The sequence below is a fragment of the Ctenopharyngodon idella genome, chromosome 7, assembly GCF_019924925.1.
Source record: "Ctenopharyngodon idella isolate HZGC_01 chromosome 7, HZGC01, whole genome shotgun sequence".
NCBI classification, from domain to species: domain Eukaryota; kingdom Metazoa; phylum Chordata; class Actinopteri; order Cypriniformes; family Xenocyprididae; genus Ctenopharyngodon; species Ctenopharyngodon idella.
The window spans coordinates 50,146,678-50,162,161 of NC_067226.1; the positions used below are offsets into that span (position 1 = coordinate 50,146,678).

Consider the following 15,484-nt stretch of genomic DNA (forward strand, 5'->3'; position numbering starts at 1 on the left):
CGCTCTCTCGCTCTCTCGCTCTCTCTCTCTCTCTCTCTCTTTCTCTCTCTCTCTCTCTCTCTCTCTCCCTCACTCTCTCACTCTCTCTCAATCTCTCAGATAACTTTTTACATACATGCTGGGTACGATTAATGGTATATGATTTTATCATCTCATACATCTATTTTGTAATTATTTTAAGTATAACCATAATCAGATATTGTCATTAAACTCTTTCTATTACAAATGATGTGCTAACTAGTTTTGATTTGGTATTAACTTTGAAGTGCTACCTATTGCAATACAGTATTGTCACACTATAGCAACGCTCTCCCACATATTTTGCTATTGTAACTGCGCTTATTTCCGTCGTTGGTATAAGTAGCAGTGGGTGGTAATAGACAAGAAATGTACAGTTTTCTACCATCTTGCTGATAACGTTTCTTTAGTCGCTCGGCAACCCTACAGTCTGAACCCCTGTAGGAGGTCCACCCTTACAGCAGCTACAGGAATGTTGCGTCCTTCGAAGTCCATGAAGGTCGAAGTGAGAGTTGTTAAATGAGGAGACAGGGGTCACTGCAGGTCAGAGTAATGGGCGTCCCGAAAGGTGAACTGCTACAACAGAAACTAACTCTAACCCTACCCCACACCCTGGTGACAGTTTTAGTGACCAATGATGAAGATCTTTCTCCACGCCCCCTACCATTTAAAGGTTAGTTTGATGTTCCTGAAACATTTGAACAGCTGCTGTTAACAAGCAGAATCACTGAAGTAAAAAGAGAAACAACAAGAACAGAAACTACAACTGACTTCAGCCACAGCCTCAGATGAAATCAACTGAAGATAAAAGAACATTAAATCTCTGAAGATCTCAGCAGAGGATTAAACAACTCCACAAACAGCATTACAGCTTCACCACCACCCATAAAAAATAAAATCAGGCAGTACAGTGAAAGCTACCTGGCTTACTGTTTTATACTGCTTACTGTACCACGATTTAGCCAGCAAAGACATAGAATACTTCAAGTCGCCAAATCAAAGACGCCCCATCTGTCACGGGGCAAGGTGCTTTCCCATGTCTATGAGCTTAAACTCAGGCAGTTTTCAACTGAGCACGACATACCCCACAAAAAACAGATCAACGACGACTCATGGTGGGCTAAGAGTGCATACCTCGCAGACATTTTTACTCACTTAAATGAGCTTAACACAAAGTTGCAAGGAAAGAACGAAAATATTTTAACAGCAACAGACAAACTTAAAGCTTTCAAGGCCAAACTCAAGCTGTGGCAAAAAATACTGAAAAATAGAAACATCAACGTGTTTCCTTAAACAGCAGAGCACCCCGCTCGTAAGACACCAGTGTAGGATTTGAGGGTGAACCACACAAATGAATCTTCCAGATGATTCGTTCAAACATAATTACATGCAAAAACTCAACACTCCAGACTCCAGATCAACCCAGAGATTGTTTGATCCCTGAAACATAGAAATAAGACAGACCTTCTTTTCCTACAAGCCCTTTGAATGACCTCTGAAACGCAGGATTCAAATCTCTTAAAACCCACAGAGATTCAGACTTTACATATCAAAAATGCATCAGATCGTTCCAAAACATTTCTAGATGGACTTGTAATCAAACATCGTTCAACTGCCTAATTCTGTATCATGTTTTCACCCTATACATGTGACTAGTTATGCTTAGATCCCTCACAATTCATGTAATCGTTCTAAGTTTTGAATGGTTGATTGAAAGAGTGTGTTGTTTACTATGTGCGTGATTGATTTCTAATAACTCAAAGGATGGCATGAATGAAATCTGTGTAAAATGTATCGTATTATCTTTAGAGAAATCACTCTAAACTGTACTCTCTGCTAAGAGGAAAGTTAAGAGACCACAGATAACATGTAATTTATGGTGAGAGGAGGAGAAAAGCCACCTCTGAAACAAAGACGATACCTAATTGGTTAGAACTCCTCAAAGAGGTTGGACAAACACCTCAGTTTATAAATTCAGGACACGAACAAAGAATCAGACAGATGAGAAGACAATGATGACAAAGATCAGATTTGGGTTAAGAACAAACAGCTTCATTCAAGCCATCTAACTACTCTCGTCTCACTTACTTTTCTTTCTTTTACTTAATTTCCTTTCTTTTCCATGGGAGCCTCATGTTCTAAGTCAAGTTTTGCCTCAAAGTTTAATCAACGGCTCTACAGTCTTTGCCCGCCTCAAAACGTCAGACTTCAGCCACGAGGGAGACTCCATTCATCCTCCAGCACACCAGAACATGATTGGCTTCCCACGACATCAATCCGGACCCGAAAAGACCTGCAGCGAATCAAAGAACCCAAGAAACACCCTTCTCCAAGCCAAAGACGCCGACAGGGAATCCCCATTAAAGACACAAACGTTGAACGCAAGTGTACGTCCAGATTCTAGCTGAACTGGTGCATTGATATAAAGCCTAATAACCCGCCTAAGAAGTGATAGAAGGGTTACATTAATGATTTCGTTCAGATCAGGTCTTATGAAGTGCATATATACACTACCAGTCAAAAGTTTGGAAACATTACTATTTTTAATGTTTTTGAACGAAGTCTCTTATGCTCATTAAGGCTGCATTTATTACATAATAAATACAGAAAAAAACAATAATATTGTGAAATATTATTACAATTTAAAATTATGGTTTTCTATTTTAATATACTTTAAAATATAATTTATTTCTGTGATCAAAGCTGAATTTTCAGCATCATTACTCCAGTCTTCAGTGTCACATGGTCCTTCAGAAATCATTGTAATATGATGATTTATTATCAATGTTGGAAACAGTTGTGCTGCTTAATATTATTTTATAACCTGTGATACTGTCACAGTCACGCCAGGCTCTTCACTCACCCAATCACGACGCACTCCTTCTGATCACGCACACCTGACATTCATCACCACCCCTATCAGCAGCACTATAAGAGACACTCACAGCCACACAGTCATTGTCTGGTCTCGTTAACGCATACTACCCTAATGCTTACCTTACGGACTCCTCGATCAGCTGCTTACCTGTCTCCAGTGTGTTTCCTAGATCCTCCGTGTTCTCCTGTCTTCCGTGAGTGTCTCTGTGTGTCTTCAGCTCCAAGGTCCATCCGCCACCCACGACTCCTAGAAGAAACCAAGTATCAGTATCTCTGTCATCGATCATCACGAACTTTATCTGGCTTCACTCACCTGCTCACTGCTCTGGTTGTCTCAATAAAACATCGTAAACCTTACCTGTGTCTCCGACCTCCTCTGTATGTAACAGATACTTTTTCAGGATTCTTTTATGAATAAAAAGTTAAAAAATATCAGCATTTATTTAAAATAGAAATCTTTTGTAACAATATACACTACCGTTCAAAAGTTTGGGGTCAGTAATTTTTTTTCTTTCTTTTTTTTGAAAGAAATTAATACTTTTATTCAGCACGGATGTGTTAAATTGATAAAAAGTGATAGTAAAGATTTATATTGTTAGAAAAGATTTATATTTTGAATAAATGCTGTTCTTTTTAACCTTTTATTCATCAATGAATCCTGAAAAAAGTATCACAGATTCCAAAAAAATATTACTGTTAATAAACTGTTTTCAACATTGATAATAACTGAGTATCAAATCATCATATTAGAATGATTTCTGAAGGATCATGTGACACTGAAGACTGGAGTAATGATGCTGAAAATTCAGCTTTGATCACAGGAATAAATTAGATTTTAAAGTATATTAAAATAGAAAACCATAATTTTAAATTGTAATAATATTTCACAATATTATTGTTTTTTTTTTTCTGTATTTATTATGAAATAAATGCAGCCTTAATGAGCATAAGAGACTTTGTTCAAAAATATTAAAAATAGTAATGTTTCCAAACTTTTGACCGGTAGTATATATATGTTTTTTAATATTTTTTCTCTAGTTTCATGATTGATTTAATTAATGATGGAGTTGAAACATTATTGAAAAAAGAAATAAACAAATTCAGCCACTGACACAACCTTTTGTGTAAATGTTGAGACACACTTATACATCAACAATCATCATACAAACCTCAACTGTGGTGACAATCAGAAATATTCAGAAATAAATAGCAAAAGAATTCAGAAACCAGTGGCGTGCAGTGGTGTTCTGAAATGAGGAGGCACATTTTTTATTTATTTATGAATCAATGTAAATTCATGTGCATTACTCTTAACGTTGAGTATATCATCAATGTAGACGATCACGGACTTGTGCAGGAACTCCCGGAGCACCTCGTGCATGAAATCCTGAAATACGGAGGGGGCGTTGACGAGTCCATACGGCATGACGCAGTACTCATAGTGTCCAGTAGGGGTCACAAAAGCCGTCTTCCATTCGTCCCCCTCATGTATTCGGATGAGGTTGTATGCGCTGCGGAGGTCCAACTTGGTGAACACACTACTTTACATTACATCAAAAAAGAAAAAAAGAAACCAAATACAATTCTATTTTGTAATTTTACATTAACAATGTATTGTAATAAATGTTCTATTTATCAAAACCAAGTCAATCTCATCAAGTTAGTGTTTTAAGCATTTCTACATTCATTCCAAAATAATAACTAAAGGCTGTAACAATTTAAACAATAGATTTTATTTGTGTATTGATGTTTTTCTTTTTATTAGTCAACTTAGGCTATTTTGGATCATCAGTGATGCTCCGTAAACACCGTCTGTCACAGACACGAAGATGGATTTTTAATTTCACCAAGCTGATTGCACTAAAAACCCCCGCAGTCATCGTGTTTTCAGTCCATTTCAAGTTTGATTTTGACGTGACATAAAGCGGCGATATCTAACTGGGTGATCTATTTACTTACTTTTCAATTAGTCTTCCCATTGATGCCATCATTTGTTCATTCAAACTGACAGGCAGAACGTACACGTCAACAAGAGGCGGGATTTATCGCACAAACCAATCATATCCAATAATAACCAATTACATTCAATCATAGCGCGATGGAGACATTGCCTCCTCTCACATGACTTTCCCCCATTCATTCTCAATTAACCCCCACAAAACCCATGCTATAGGAGTCTGATGGTTTTCTATGAGAGCAAAGGGAGGCATGACTCCTGCAGTAACTTTACCTGCGGGTGTCGCTGTTGGGCAGTGTTCCTTAAGAAATACGAGTGACTTGTGTTCTTTTTAATGTCATAATTTGTAATATTTGTGTTGTTTTATATGTAATATGGATTAATTTCTCATCCTATTTTTTTTTTTTTTTTTTTGAGGAGGCGCTGCCTCCCTTGCCTCCTCGGAGGAAACGCCCCTGCTTGAAACTTATTACAATTGTTTCAATGACATATTTAGGCCATTGGTCTTCTAACATTTATGGCTAACTATTTAAGCTAATTAAAACACACAACTTACATTTAAATGTAAATCATCGACCACCAAAGCACAACCTGTAGTTTTCTTTGAAAGAATCCAGTCGTCACCGGTGTGCAGTGAATCTTGGGATAGGCTGGGCTGTGAAGGATCCACTCGTTCTGTCCGTCACGGTCCGGGGAAAGAAGGACTTTTCATTTATAGGCCGTATTCGAAGAAGCCTTTGAAATAGGAAAGCCTTCGTCACGCCGCTGTGACGCATTCGTTCTTTGAATACAACCTTCGAAGGATGCAGTATCTGAATTGAGACACAGCTTATGTATCCTCAAAATGTTTGAAATATGATTTAAACCATGTTGGATTTTGTGATATAATGATCTTCTGATGTTGGGAAACAGTCAAGAGATCAGATTGCTGGTTGTACGTGAGTTTATTTGAGCTGCTGTTGTTGACACGTTCTTTTATGTTTAGCACAAAAGAATTAGATATTTTATACCCAACCTTCACTCCTTCATGAATAAACAATATTTCATTTAGCTGAGGCACATAATGTTGGTGCTCATTGATTCACAGTCATCCAGTCATTTCTAATATAAAGTCATGATTAACACATGAAACTCAATATAAGAGAGAGAAGTAGCCACAACAGCATACAGAGATCCTTAAAACACAAATGAGGAATTTAAAAAACTCACACCATCTTCAGTTACATGAATTATATCATGATAGAATAGAAAGAAAACAGTATAAACATACAGTATAATGATGAGTATATGATGCCCTTTGACCCCTCACAAAATTCAATTAACTCTGAAGTTAGTAAATAACACAAAACGAGACAGAAAGAGTTTGTGAAAGCAAACAGTGGACATCGAGGCTCTTAACAATTAAAGCGGTCATGAACTGCGTTGTTTTATTGTTTTATAATGTTTCCTGGGGTGCACTTATAATGTTAATATGCTTTTTACATCCAAAATTGTCATAATTTAGAAATAAAAGGCATTTTTTCTACCCTGATTTTAGCCTCTGATTTGAACACTCTGTTTTAAGGGGCGTGTCTGTGTGAGACTTCAGTGTAAACGCCCACTGCTGTGATTGGCTGACATCTTCGCATTTGAATTAGCCAAGTATTACACTCTCGAAAACTTTTAGCACATTTTTACTATAACAGCTCTCAAGGTTAACTAATCATGAAAAGTGCTACATTACATTTAGATCTATGCCATTATATTTAAATAGAGTACCTCAGGGATGACGTGTTTTTGTAGGCAAAACCGGAAGTGAGTTATGGGTTTTTTGAATGGGTTTTTGCTAAATCGCCCGAAATAAGGTCTGTGGTTAACAAAGCCTCTAAATATTTTCATGTTTTGATCTATGACATAAAACACACCAGTTATAACCTGCTTGTGATGTTTTAAACCTTTATTGTGTCTTAAAGACGGCAGTTGCTAACAAATTGCTGAAAGGGACTACTTTCTTTGGCGGGGACTTTAGACGTCATCATGACAAACAGGACATTTGGACAGCATTTCTCATGAAAAAGTGGATAAGTATTCATACACAGCGCAGATCATAATCAGCGAGCATGTTTTTAAATAAAGTTGTTTTTTAATAAAGTTTGAGGAAGCTTGGTGGTGGTGACGTTGATCCGCGACCATGGTGTGCTGTAGTCCGTTTATAGCCTACTGTTAGCTTTTTATACCTGACCACTTTATTTAGGCTTCAAAATGTATAAATGTTGTGTTAACTTGTAAAGATTATCTTGATAGACAAAACGTGTAAGTGTCATAACCCTTTGTTAAACACAGAGCTTATTTTTTGCGATTTTCCAAAAGCCTATGGGGAAAATGCATAGGCTTTCGATTGAGGGAACCCGTGCGCCGCTAACTTCCGGGTTGGCCTACAAAAACACGTCATCCCTGAGGTACTCTATAGTGGCATGAAAGTTTGCAGAGATGAACACTGTAGTCGATCACAGACATGTTGAGCTCAGGAAAGCAGTGATCTCATCATTGCAACTCAATTCTGTACACTAACAAATGCTTTCATCTTCACTAACAGTGCAAACACGATATAACTAAGAGATTCGTTGAATAAAACGGGAGTTTTTGCGCATGTCCAGAACTCGGTCACTGATAAACTCGCTCTGTTTGATTGACAGCTTCAGCGCGCGCTGCTCCAACGATTACAAAGGGAGCTTTCTTTGATCGCTTTCTTTATATAATTCAATCACCGTTTAATAACAGATTATTTTAATCCTACTAAGAGAAACAACGCAAGTTGACGTTTAGTCATGGGTTTGATTTACTGACACACAGACAAAGAACATCTGACTGTACGTGAATCATTAATATCAGATCAGGCATTAGATTTAACACAGTGACTTACATGTTGCATTACTGTCGAGTCCAGGCACTGCACAATATTTTGTAATCCTCAACGGCATGTTTATTGCTTGGTAGCTCGATCTGGTTTAGCACCACATAGGCCTATGTTACTATGTTACTTAAGCTACCTATTCTGTTGCATGTCATGTGTGAATCGGTAGGCGGGGCTAAACAGGCAGTGATGAAGTAGGCGTTGATCTTCTTCTGCGAAGGCGGTGCTTGCTGCCCTTTGACGTCATAGATCCCATCGTTTGCTGGGTCTGGTGTCAATAAAAGCTTTTATTGGACTAACAAGGAAGTTTTCAGCTCTGAAATTTACAGGATATTCTTATAGTATGATGACCTCTAATATGTCAAAAGCTCAAGGAAGATTTGATTTCTCAGTTCATCACCCCTTTAACAACTGAACAACAAACGCCAATATTTGAAACTGTTTATTTAGACTTATTACACGGCTCTGTGGAATACTTGATTCTGATTGGTCAATGGCGCCATCCAGCGGTATGTTGTTCCCCGATAACAACCGCTGAAAACAGTTAACACAGGCTCATCCGGGTTACTGAAGTCTGCAGCGCTATGTGCTTGCTAGGAACGGTTTTTCCTCATGGAAGTTTTGCCTTTGGTGAGCTAATAAAATATTAAAAAGCAGTCAAATTTTGTAGTTATTTAATTATGTCATCCGGTATCGCTCTCTCGTTTCATACAAACGCAGCTGCTGCCATTTTGCGACTATTGTTTTGTTCACTGTAATGGATTAAGATAACAAACAGGTACGATTTTAAATCAGTTTAATCTCAGATCAATATCTTGTATATCTATTTCGTGTCTAATTATTTACTTATGTGGCAAGTAGCCGTGTAATAAGCGGGACAATGTACATCCATTCGGTTGTTATCTCAGAATAAAACCCCTTCAGGCTGATACAAGTCCTGATCACCCTGTCGGGGTTTATTCTGAGATAACAACCGGCTGGATGTACATTATCCCTTACTTACATGATACCCTACTGTGTAAGTCTCTTATTTTATTGTGTATCATTATCTGAGAGACGTGATCGTCAGCGCTGTCAGACATTAGCAGCACACAGCTCAAGTTACTGCCAGAGGAATCATCAGACTCATTTAATTTTATTTTTCATAATATTTTGTTTATTTTTGCCACCTATTTTTGCTATCCAATCACTGCACTCAAACACGGAGGATATGATCTAACCAGATATTTTTGAATAAAATCAATTTGATCTAATTATTGATGACTGCATCATAAAGTAAGTGCATGAACAAAATGTGATCATTATTGTTTAATACAACAAGTCTCCCCCAAACCTTTAATTCAATCTCCCCCAAACAGATTTGAGTAGTAATTAATATTGTAAGCTTTGTCTAATTGTAATGCTCTTTAATGTGATCTGTTGTTTATATTGTATTCTTGAGATCTGTAATAAAATAAGGTGATCAGACTCTGAAGTATTGCACATACACATACAGTATGACTTTCACCCTTTAAATCATGAACTATTCGTCAGAATATCATGACACCTTTTTCTGTGTTTCACAATACTCAATTAATGACCATAAACTGAGGTTGGTGTCTTTAGAAGAAGTTTCTGTGCTGAATTTGACATAAATAAATCACAACAATCTCGTGCTATGAGCACAGCCATTGATTCAGGCGACAGCAGAAGTTCTTACGCTACTATTTGAAGCTTACGCTTTTCAATGAAAGTGTGATAAAGGCCTGTTGAAAAGGTAATCTTCACAGAGATCATAGCGGCAAAACATTAAAATTTCGAAATGTTTCAAAAAAGTAACAAAGCCTTGTTTACTGAAATCAGCAGTTTGTGCTGAATGATTCACAACAAAAGATTCTCAAAGCTTCATGAAGCAGTGTTTTGAAAGCGACCATCACCCTCAGATACAACTGCCTACTGAGGGTGAAAATATTACTTTACAACCAAGTGATGAATGAAAATGAAGTTAAAGGAAGTGAACACACAAGCATTTGTTATCTTACATGAAATGTATGTGTATCCATTCACTCTTCATATCTGCTGCAGATGAAGTTGAGTTTGTGAGTTTCAGGACGGCTGATCCAGTGCTGATCTCCTCCAGACTGAACTGCTCCAGATCTCACTGTACGCTCACACTCTTCCTCTCCTGTGCCGTTCCCTGGAGCCCAGTTCTGATAGCACACGGTCTGTCCGCTCACCCAGAACCAGAGGCCCACAGTGCAGGAGTGACGTAAACCCAACCACACCTCCTCAGTAGACGCCTGTTTAACCACATTCATCACCTCACGCTGAATCTCTTCTGAATGAACCGAGACCAGATCCGTATGATTCTGTCTGCAGTATCTCAGAGCTTCAGACCACGTCAGATTCTCTTTGATCAGAATCAGTTTATCTGGACACAAAACAAACCACAAGCAGAAACTAGAGAGAGACTGATCAAAAACAACATGCAGAACAAACACTGTGGAGGAATTTGTCATGTCAGACATGTAGTGTGAACTTTAAGATATCTGGAGGTGATGGATGGATTGTGTGTGTTTTGTGAGGATCTGCTCACCTTCATGACACACAAAAGGATGTTGTTTATTGCAAGGGTCGTCATTCCATTGTCCCTGAGCGTTCGGATAAATCTCTACACAGATTTCATTTCCAGCATTATTAGGTTCACCAGTATTCCAGTATCTGAATGAGGAGTTACTCTGATCTGACCACTGCCATGAGTCTCTGAACAGACCGATCCAGACATCACCAGATATGAGACTATCATTGATGAACTTCTGAAGCTGTTGACTCTCATTCTGGTTCCTCACACTGACCAGATCAATGTGATTCTGTCTGCAGTAACTCTGAGCGTCTCTCCAATTCTTCGTCTGATTGACAAAGACGAGTCCTGTGTTCACTTTAAGAAAAACAAATGGAAACAGATTCATGAATCAGTTTGTTCATTATTCTTATGCTGCTTTATGGTTTGGATGTGAATAAGAGCAGCAGTGGAAACATCAGAAACACGTGTCATTCAAAGACTTTCTACAGCTGATGATATATTAAATATTCACAATATATTCATGATGATTTTGCTGATAAAACATTAAGTAACATCTTTGATCATTTTATTAAAACTTTATATTTCTTCATGATGTTTTGTTACACATTTCTCTAGAATACTTGATTCAGACACAAAGATCTGAATGAGAGAAACATCAAACAGATGAAGATGTTTCACTGCAGCTGAATATATTTGTTAACTAGTCCTTAGAAATATGTCAGTAAAAAATTCATTCAAAATGTTGGATTGTAGACTATTAATACAGACAAATGAATATTGTTGCAATATTAATATTAATGTTAGTGTTTGTCTTGTTTCTAGTCTGATTGATTTTAAGTTGTAATGGACAATGTGAGTTCATTTAAAGTTCATCTAAGAATGATGTTTTTACAGGTTTGTGTTGAGATCCTGAAAGATGAATGAATCAAGCTCTCTCTTATGGAAATAAAATATATTTCCATATATTTATGATCAACATATTAAATGGTTTAAATATATTGAAAAATATACAGAATACTATATTGTGGTAATATATTACAATATATTAAATAACACATAAGGAATTGCCGCTTTTCATGAATTGTTATATTTCAGTTTATTCTTTTCATAATGGAAATCTCACAGCTCAAGACGTTCAGATGGTTTATCACATACTCTGTAACTAATTATCACAAATTCATGTCTAAAATGTTTTATTAGTTTCAAACATCTACTTAAAAAAATTAAGTTACTTTTGAAAATTACAATCTCCAAAATAAAACTACATTTATTATTATTGTTTGTTTATTCATTTATTTTAAAAAAGTGAACACAATAAAATCACACTGACGTGTATTAAGACAATAACTGAAGAGTTTTGTTCATAAATATCAAGATGTGACAGGTTGTCTGTTGCATATTGAAATTTTATCCATTCATTAATTCCATTTATGTTAGTCAAAACAATGGTTTGATATTTTTGTATTTTATGTAATTTTGCTGTAAATTCTCTACACTCTCTAATGGCAGATTCCCACAGTTATCCCAAATGACAACAAAGGAGCTGAACTTACTGTTGTTAGATGAACTGCAGATGAAAGTCAGGCTGTTACTACATGACAAATCATGCCATTGTCCATTTCTCATCATAACACACTCATCTCTGCCATCAGGTTGTCCAGGAGCCCAGTTCAGATAGAGCGCAGGATCACCTGAAGACCACTGCCATTTATCAACACCCGTCTTCTGCAGCCCAATCCAGACATTCTGAACGCCTGAATCTTTCACACTCTTGTTCAGCTCGATCATGTCGTTCATGTTGTCAACGGTGGCCAGATCTGTGTAATTCTCTCTGCAGTATCTCTGAGCTTCAGTCCAGTTCTTCATCACGTTTATAAAGTGATACTGACGCTGAACACATTCAGATACGGAGCAGAGAGCTGTGAAAGAGAGGGTTTGATTTAATGCTTTTCATAACAGAGTCAAACCTGATGAAACTATAAACCATAAATACAACAACAAACACACTCACCAATGAGAAGAAGAATGAAATATAGAGTTTGCTCCATTTCTGAGGAAGAAACACATTGAAAAACTCAGATATCAAACATTCACAGATTCTTTTTGGAGTAAAATATGACAGTTTCAGTTAGTATCTGAACAGCAGCATGAATTCACTGTACATAATCATACAGACAATATTAAAGTCTAGTTGTGTTTGAAGAATGAACATGTGAGTTGTTCTTACTTTAGAGGTCGTGTGTTTCTGTCCTGAGTCTGATGTTTCTGTCTGCAGCTTTAAACAGTGTGATCATTATATCTGCTCTCATCCCTCATTCATCATCATATCATTTGTTTATTGCCCTGAAAACCCCTATTTCATATTCACTTCCTCTATATGTGTGTATTTGTCCAACTTTTTCCCTTTATTTGCATCTTGACGTCTGTGTCAGTCAGTGTCAGTCTATATGAATATGGACCTTAATTAAAATATCATGTATGTTTGTGTTTCTCACTTTTTATCTGGTGCTGGTGACAAAGAGGGAGAAATGTTTTTCTGCTCTCATGGTCTTTCTTCTTTTCCCTCTTCTGAGAGCAGAGACCCCTGGTGTTGAGGAGGAGACATTCACAACAGAGACGAGATAAAGACATTAAAGTGCTCATATCGTGCTTTCATTCCCCTGAAGTTCATTTATAATGTTAGTAAAGGTTGTTGGACTCTCATTATCCCACTGAAATAATAACATCATCTTCTGCTGCTGCTGTTTCAGTCTTATTTCCTCTAAATACTTGATTGTGATTGGCTGGAATGCACATATAAAACATTGTTAATATTTTTTATTTTTAGAATGATTTTTTTTTCATGAGAATTACATTTATTTTAATTATTTTGAGTTGTTTCGTATTCCTGCTGTTTACCTTTTTTTCATGTTTATAACATATGAACACATTTGCACGTAAACACATCCTCATCACTCATTTTCTTATCTCCACATCACATGTAGACGTTCAGTCTGGACAATATTTACATCTCTGACGTGAAACAGGATAAACAGTGAGTGTTTTTGTTCTAGTCATATTTCATATTTCATCCAGTCTTATTCATCTATTAGTTTTATTGCAGTGTAAGACTGAAAATATCTAAAGGATATTTTAAAATGAACAAAGACATTTGCTTTACTGTTTCAACCCCCTCTCTCTTGCTACAAGGGCCATTTGAAAGGCTCAAAGGTGTTGATAGTGATCAAGCCCTGTAGGCCAAAATGTATATACAATATATAATGTATGAACTGTCACAACTTTAGCACAGTGAGGGAAGTTTTAATTTCCTGATTGGTCAGTTTGAATGTCTTATATTTGGGTTTCAGTCGCATGGTCAAGGAAGGGATAAAAGAAGATTGTAACTGTTGCTCTGGGGCTTTTTTATTCTCTGCTTCTTTTCTTGGGCTCTCTCTCTCTCTCTCTCTCTCTCTCTCACTCACTCTCTCTCTCTCTCTCCTTCCGGTTTGAAGTGGGAGAGGTGTCACGGTGAGGGGGGAAGTTTATGGACTTTTCTTTTTTCTTTCTTTCTTATTTTTGAACACAATTGAGATCTAAAAGCTATCATTAAATATAAATATCATTAAACAGTTGAGGACGTGTTGCTGGATGTTGCTGAGCAAGTGGACATGAAAACATAATTTCAGCATCCCAGATGAATAAGGCCGTGGTGGTTTTTTTTGAAGGAGGAACAAATGGTGAATCGGTTGGTAGAGAGCGGCATTGTGGTAAGTGGAGCTTTTGTTATTGTTCAACCTTTAGTATCTCCAACTGTAAAGGTAATAATTTCGAATGTGCCGCCATTCATTCCTGATGAAGATATACAGCGTGAGCTATCTAGGTATGGAAAATTTGCGAGTGGAATTAAGATGGTGCCGCTTGGATGTAAACATGAGTCTTTGAAGCACGTGTTGTCCTTCAGACGGCAGGTGTTTATGTTTTTGAACGCTCCAACTTTAAACGTGTCCTTTCGTTGCGTGTACGAAGGAAAATCGTACATGTTGTACGCAAACACTGGGGAATTGCGCTGTTTTGAATGCAGTTCTGTAGGACATGTAAGATTGTCTTGCCCACATAGGGAAGAAGTTGTAAATGAGACCGGTCAGAGTAAGGATTTGAATGGTAGTGTGGAGGAAATTATCGTGAAAGAAGGAGTGGAAACTGAGGATCAAAATAAGGAGAATGAAAAGGATCAAGGTAGTGTCGGTATTGAGGGTGAGACTAATGGTACTGAAGTGTCGAAGGTAGTAGAGGATATTAATGGTGAGATACAGGTGGTTGAAGAGAAGGTGAGGACAGAAACTAAGAAAAAAGAGCAAAAAGGAAAGGTGGAAAGTGGTGAAGAAGTGATGTTAGTTGATGGAGATCAGTCAAGTGGTGCAGGGATAGTGATTTTGGAGGATAATCAATCTGGAGAAATGGTGGATAAGGGAAGAAGGGAGGAAAGTGAGGATGATGCATTGTCAGATATATCGGATGTGTCAGATTTATCTCAGGTGGGATGTGAACAGGTTTATTCTTTGGAAGAAATAGATGTTTTTTTGGATGAAACTTTTGGGAAAGTAGCAGAAGTGAAGGATTACTTCGCTGACACTAAGAAATTTGAATGTTCTGTTTTATACTGGATGAAAAGAGTAGGAGAAGATAAACTAAGTAAGAGGAAGAGGTTCCGTTTGAAAAAGTTTGTCACGAAAATAAGAAAGGGGAAAACCCCAAAGAAAAGGAAGTTTAACTAAACTGGATAATGATGTGTAATTCACTAAGGGTGTCTCTATTTCTTCTTCTATTTCTGTCTTTCTTTTCCCTCTTTTGGAATATTTTTATGGAGGTTGTAAGAGTAGGATCCTTAAACATAAATGGGGGAAGAGATAGGGTTAAAAGAGCAATGATTTCTGAATTTATTAAATTAAATGATGTTAAAATAATTTTCTTACAAGAAACACATTCTGATAGAAATAATGAAGTGGAGTGGTATAGATGGTGGGAAGGGGAGTGTAAATTAAGCCATGGAACAAATTTTAGTATGGGTGTTGCAATTCTCTTCTCGAAATCTTTGGCTTTAAAAATTGTGACAACAATAGAGATAGAAAAAGGTAGAGTTTTATTAGTTATAGCAGAAATTAAAAGTGTTAAATTTCTTTTCATTAATGTATACGCT

General features: G+C 37.0%; 1 protein-coding gene across 1 annotated transcript; it reads right to left on the reverse strand.

Annotated features, from left to right (window-relative positions):
* Positions 1 to 4,958: 4,958 nt before the first annotated feature.
* Positions 4,959 to 12,637, reverse strand: LOC127516579 (C-type mannose receptor 2-like). Its single transcript, XM_051901352.1, has 5 exons — positions 12,536 to 12,637; positions 12,320 to 12,358; positions 11,862 to 12,227; positions 10,321 to 10,662; positions 4,959 to 10,155 (listed from the first exon to the last, which is right to left on the reverse strand). The coding sequence occupies exons 2-5, from the start codon at positions 12,354 to 12,356 to the stop codon at positions 9,788 to 9,790; spliced, it is 1,113 nt and encodes a 370-aa protein (XP_051757312.1). The 5' UTR covers positions 12,357 to 12,358; positions 12,536 to 12,637; the 3' UTR covers positions 4,959 to 9,787.
* Positions 12,638 to 15,484: the final 2,847 nt, after the last annotated feature.